Source organism: Heteronotia binoei, chromosome 15 (genome assembly GCF_032191835.1).
Source record: "Heteronotia binoei isolate CCM8104 ecotype False Entrance Well chromosome 15, APGP_CSIRO_Hbin_v1, whole genome shotgun sequence".
Lineage (NCBI taxonomy): Eukaryota > Metazoa > Chordata > Lepidosauria > Squamata > Gekkonidae > Heteronotia > Heteronotia binoei.
This window is the reverse complement of record NC_083237.1, coordinates 45,457,140-45,463,478: the sequence shown is the minus strand read 5'-3', so window position 1 is coordinate 45,463,478 and position 6,339 is coordinate 45,457,140. Positions and strand designations below refer to the sequence as shown.

General features: G+C 45.7%; 1 protein-coding gene across 1 annotated transcript in view; it reads right to left on the bottom strand.

The window, feature by feature from the left end:
* Positions 1–887: 887 nt before the first annotated feature.
* Positions 888–6,339, bottom strand: part of LASP1 (LIM and SH3 protein 1) — a 57,390-nt gene continuing 51,938 nt past the window's right edge. Inside the window, exons 6-7 of the mRNA XM_060255312.1 lie at positions 5,975–6,078; positions 888–4,665 (exon numbers count right to left, since the gene is read on the bottom strand). Coding sequence (XP_060111295.1) covers positions 4,492–4,665; positions 5,975–6,078 — 278 coding nt within the window. The 3' untranslated portion in view covers positions 888–4,491. The remainder of the gene's footprint in view (positions 4,666–5,974; positions 6,079–6,339) is intronic.

Sequence of the window (6,339 nt, the reverse complement as noted above, 5' to 3'; positions counted from 1 at the left end):
TTTCTTTGGGTTTCTCACTGTACTGTAGTTACTTTTGCAGAAGAACTTCTGGGTAAGTTGCACTCCTTTTTCTTAGTCCCACCTAGAAAAAGCTCCACCTGTTCCATTAGTAGACACCTTGGCATCTTTCAGCCTCAGCACAGGCCTTCTTCTCAGAGCCCATGGAATGGAGCAAAATATGCTTCTCAGATATCCGGGACAACGAGAAATAAAGATCTGGCTGCAAGGGGCTGGCTCCTTTCCACTAAGTGAAGAACCTTCCCTGCTGAACAAGGTGTCCTTCCTTTAGTGATCAGTTCCTCACTTGTTAGAAGGGACTGAATCTAACCCGAGATCCTGGGCTGTTAATGGAGTCTGCCTTTCCCAAAAAAATGCCACACTCAACCCAACTTGAAATTTTAGGGTTGCCAACCTCCAAGTGGCACCTGGAGATCTCCCACTCTCACAATTAATCTCCAGGATATCAAAATCAGTTCTGCTGGAGAAAACGACTGCTTTGGAGGGTGGACTCTGTGGCATTGTACATTGCTGAGGCCCCTCCCCTCCCCAAAACTGCCCTTTCCAGGCCCCACCCCCAAATCTCCAGGTATTTTCCAACCCAGAGCTGGCAACCCTACTGGAGTACTAGAAATTACCCTATCAAGAGGAGACTGAAGCCATCAATGCTATCTCACTCTCAGTTCACAGAAGCTTCCTGAGGATCAACCCTTGGATAGGCAAACAAAACAGAGGTTATATAAATCAAAGTCACCATTCTAGATGGCAGGGGGGAGGGAGGGAGAGAGAGAGAGGCCTCCTTGTAGAATGTAATGAATTTAATATATGCATTAATTTCTAGAAGAGGGAAAAGTAAAACAGTCAATGAAGACGAAAATCAGTCAAGCAGGTAAAAATTATACTTTTATTTTCAAATTGGCATAAACCAGAAGAGAGCTGGAATTATGACTGATTCTATGGTGCCACTGAAAAAAGGCCCACATGACTTTTGGAGAGGGCACGCAAAGCCCACAAAGAAGAAAACATACCGACAACAGATGAAAACCCCAAAATATATGCAAACCAATTTTTCTTTTTTAAAAAATCATTCTAATAGACAATGAAATCTAGCTCGGAAAGCTAAGATGTACAGACTTTACGTGAATAAAAATGGCTACACGGATGCGACTTAGCTGTTTTTGTTGGGTTTTTAAAACATTTTATTTATTTAAATACATGTTTAGGTGCTTTTCAGCTATTGGAAAAAACAACAACGCAAAAGTGCATAAGTCAAAGAAGGCAGAAAAATACGTAAATCAAGCAGTGAGAAACTTGCTTCTTCGGCAGGAGTGAAAAAGCTAGGAGAGAGTTTAAAAAAAAAGTTGAGTATCGTAATTTTATTTGGTCCTCTAAAAATATTTATTCACATTATGATATTTTGCATCTTCCTCATGAAAAAAGCTGTCCTCAAGGATTGTCTATACATGATTTTGCCTCACCCTAATTAGCTACAAAGGAAACAGCCACTGCTAAGCTTGTGCTTCTGTCTTAGCACCAAGGATGTGACTCCCCCATTCCCTTACCAATTGAGTCACTCTTGTTGGCACCTTCAGAAAGGCCACCTCCCAAGATTAGAAGGTCCCCAGACACCTTCAGATCTCTAAAAGATCGAAAAAGCCACTGCTGCTACTTCCAAACACGTATTTCCCTTTCAGGGTACAGATCTGGTGGAGAGGAGACTGAAAGTCTCCTTTTAACATATTTATCACTAGTGCAAAGTGTACAGGGAGGAAAGTAGGGGAAAAAACTATTTTTAAAAGTTTGTGCTTCCACAACTGTTATGATTTGGTCACTATTTCTGCCGGCTGAGATTGGCAAGTTATGCAGGGCTGCATGGGAGGTTAACAATTCAGCAGCTGCAGGGATCTGGACAAAAGTTTAAAATTCTCCTGTCTGGCGATGTTAGAAGGCCACACGCCAGTATTCCTTCCCACCAAGTTCAAAGAGATGCAGGACAACTTCAGAAGGAACAAAATGAAAAGCATCTTGTTGCTTTTAACTCCAGGGAGGGGCCTAAAAACCAAGGGAGAATGCTCTGCTTTAATTTTTGCTCCTCTTGTGAAGGGACAACGTGGATGCTTTCTACTATTACCAACATTTATTTCCTTTGCACGAAGGTCCACAGAAAAAATAGGGGTCATATGGGGATGTTAACCCTTGATATGCCTCTGGGCACAGAAAGGAGGAGAAAAGCAGACCATGAGCACACAGCATGAAAGAAGCAGTGGAATGGCAGAGAAACTGTGCAGTCAACGCAAGTTTCAGAGTTTGGTCCTTGTATGTTCCAACTTCTGGAGAGGTATTAGATAGAACAGCTAAAAACTGGAGGAAATTCAGTGGACCCAAGCACCTCTCCTTGAATATACCTTCCAAAGGCAGCCTTTAAAAGCAGAAGATATAAAAAGCTCACTTCCAGAGATCCACATGGTCACAAGAGGCAGCCACTCACTACGCAGGTTACATCTAAAGAAACAGGGATTTTCCATAGGTCCCTTCCACAAGTGCAGCACTTGCAAGCACAGAGAGGCACTAGCTCCACAACCCTATGGAAGTAGCTCAGCCGTTAGATCCATGAACTGCTGAGCCACTCCAGAGGACTGTGATTCTGCAGAGGAGCAGGTTGCACATTAACTTTTCAAGCAGAATATGCCCTTCCTTGCCAACACAGGAATGATTTTGAGAAGCTGCTTCAGATCTTTTAAATGTAGTGCAAGAAGCCACTAAAAGCAGAAAATGGAGACTTTCAAGGATCTACTAATTTTGGGTACAGAAGTGTCCTATCTTGCTCCCCTCTCCTGCCTGCATTCTCCCATGCACACACACCACCCTGGCCTCATAAGGTTCCAGTTAGAGAAGTTCCCTGCCATTCTAACATGAGCACGAGTTGCTTTTGGTCCATGATGCTACCCAAAGCCAGCAACAGCACCTGCCAGCTAGGTACAAAAGAGAGGGTGAGAGGTATATTTCTAGTGCAAGGTATATATGTGTTCCCCCGACCCTTTCATCCAAATTGCCAGGCTGGCTGGAGGGCAGCGGAGAGAAGAGAGAGGGTTGTAAACATTGTCTGGCTCAGAAAAGGTACAAGAGAGAGAGATGCTGTCGTCTACTGGTCTGCCTCTTGGGTGCACGGGGAAAGTGGTCCATTGACTTTTGGTGGATCTCCATGAACATCACCGACAGAAGAGGAAGGAGGATTGGTCCCAAAGATAGCATTTGCCAAGCGTGGCTCTTGCCTAAGAAAGAAGGGGGCTGCTACGGGTAAAATGGCTTTTTAGGGAAGTGCCTGCCTGTCTTCACGTATTAGGTGCCAACAGAATTCAGGTCATCGGGGCGGGGGGGGGGAATATATGTGATACACACAAGCACCAGAGGCTTTAAGAGGTGGCTGTGTGTATCGTTAGCTGGGTAATTCTTGCATAGGCTGGCTCAAAAGTTATTCTAAAGCTGTTTGGGGAGAGGGGGCAGCAGGCATAGCCAGAAAGCATTTGGAATATTGCTGTCCCTCCCTCATGCATCCTTCAGCCCAGAGGTAGAGCGCCAAAAGTAGAGCTGTGCAGACTGGTCCCCCCTTCAGTGGCAAGATTATAGGCAACTCTGGAAGCTCAGAGCCCCTCCTGCTCCAGTGGGCACAACTCTCTCCCAACCCTGCCAAAGTAGACACCTGCTCTTACTTAGCCCTGGCATTCAGGAGCCAATGCTGGGGTGTGTTTGCTACAAGTCACACCTTCCCTTCTCTGAAACCCTCTTCCGCCACCCTTCGGACCAAGCACTTAAAATTGGCCTTCAGCTTCCTTGTAGAATGCAACAAATATGCTGTTTTGTACAAGCAAGCGATAGAGGATGATTCCACGGAAGGCCTTAAAAGTACGGTTTTCTCTTTGATCTCTGTCAAGTTGACATTTAAAATGTTACAGAAAGGAAGATAGGGGAGTCAACATTCACATGCAAACAGCCCTGGGACAAATTTTTCTAGAGGAAAACTGGTCAGAGGCTCTTCCCCATGTTACTCAGGGCCCTACAGCCCTAAAAACAGATATGGCACCAGGTTCGTTCCCCATAGGTCTCCCTTGTTCCCATTCCTGTGTACAGTTTTGGTTAGATCAGGCTCACTTAATTCAGAATCCAAATCACTTCCCAAAATGGCAGGTCCCTGGGGAGGGAGGAGAGCACAGTGCCAAGTTCCATGAAAGCAGAGGGAGAGGATGGAAGGACAATTGGTCTTAAAAAGAAAAAGTCTTACAAGGATAGTTTTAAAAAGAGAGAGAGAGACCCCATTGTCAAATGCCTCCAAAACAAGGCTATGTTGGCAGAAGAATAAAAAAATGGCCATGCCAGAGGCTCAGAACAAAGTAACCGATGCATGACAAGAGACAGCAGAGAAGGGATAATGGAACGAGAAGCACACGATGAGAGCCCTTCCCCCTGCTTGCTTCCAGGGCGGTACCCAGGCAAGGCTCATATAGCCTCCACATAGTTGGCTGGAAGCATGCCTGTATCACCGGTCCGCTCGACGGTGCCATACATCCAGCCATCATCGATCTGCTGCACGTTGATGATTGTGTCGCCATCCTGGAAGGAGACCTCATCCTCATCCGCTGCGTTGTAATCGTAGACTGCACGGAACCGCTTCTGAGGTTTCAGGGTAGAGGGCGCAGGGAGGAGAAGGGACAGATCAGCACTCAGGGATTCCCATGAGGTGGCACAAAAAGAAATGCAGACTAATGCTGGTCACCCAATTCTGCTGACAGCAGCTAGGTTAGGTTTATTTGATTTATATCCCACCCTCCCCACCAAAGCAGGCTCAGGGCAGCCCACAAGTTGGGCTGGTTCCAGGAAGTGCAATTTGTATGCTGCAGCGGTCAAGAATCAGGGGAAAGGGCTGTGATCTGTCAGTGACCAAAGTATCCAGGAGACATGGACGTTAACCTCCTGCCTCTGCCCTGACTTGTGCTGAAGTAAAGAGGCATCAGCCAAAAAGGACATCTAGTTCTACAGCACAGAGCAGCTACTTCAGACATAAATAAAAGAACAGTATCTAAGAACTGTCACTGGCAGCCACCACAAGCACTGATGAATGGAACTGGTGACTGATAATGCTCCCTACCACTTGAGTGACTTCCCTATACACTTTGTGCTTCAGTCAAACTACCTGTGGGTGACTAAAATGGAAGAAAAGCCAATAAATCCACAGATAATTTGGTGCTATGCTACCACAGTTGCACACTGTGACCTGGGACCTATGCGCTGATGTGGGGGCAGACTTTGGCCAGGGAAAAGGACTGGACTTGGGGGGACTTTATTATCAAAGCCAATGGGACCAAGGCTGGTACTAAAGGCAGGGATGGCCCTTAGATCATGGCCCAAGTATCAGTGCAATCATGGGCTCGATGGGGAGCTAAGAGCAGGATACCATCTTTCTGCCTCTGTTTTCATGGGAGGGTTGCCTCCCACCTGGATTTTAAAGGCAAAGCACTATATATATTCAATGCCATTAATCTACTTTGCATGTATACTTTACACTGTCTGCATGCTGTGTTCCTGGGGTCAGGTGTTTTAATAACTTATTGTGATTTTATTGTAATAATGTAATTTATGTTGGTTTAATTGATGTTAGCCACCCTGAGCCCATCGGGGAGGGCAGGATACAAATATAATATAACAAAATAAATACTTTGAAATGCTCTTCTTTTTCTCCACAAGCTTAAAAAATTATTAAAGAATTGAATTCTCTAGTTTGGAGCGAAAATCTGAACCTTCTGCTTTCATGAAAACCCAGTAACACCATGCACATCTCCATGCAGGCAAGGAGATACCGGTAATACGCAAGATGCCATTAAAATCACCCCCTTTCCATTAAAAAAAAAAATTATCCCCTTTCCTGGCCACAAAAAAAGGTAGCTAGTCATTGGTTCCCATATTCCCTCTGAGTTGCACTCACCCCTCCTCCAGATGGGGCATTACGCTGTACGGAGACAGGTGCTGCTGGCTCCTTGTAGCCATAAGACTGAGATGCTGCCTGTTGTGGCGGCTGGTGGTGGTACACTGGGGGAGACAAGAAAACAGTCAACCAACTCTTGCATGGCCTGGAACCTGATACAGAAATCCGGCTTCTACTCGAGCCAAAAATTCTGTTGGACTTCTGCTCTGAATTGCCTCAGCAATAGAACTGGTCCAAGAAGAACTTACACAGACAACAAAGAGCTCATTCTTGGGGAGTTAAACGGAGGCCACAAGTCGACCCAGTTATTCAGCAACTGCTGCAAAAGTCACCCCACCTGTCCCCCAGCTCAAGCATGACCTCAG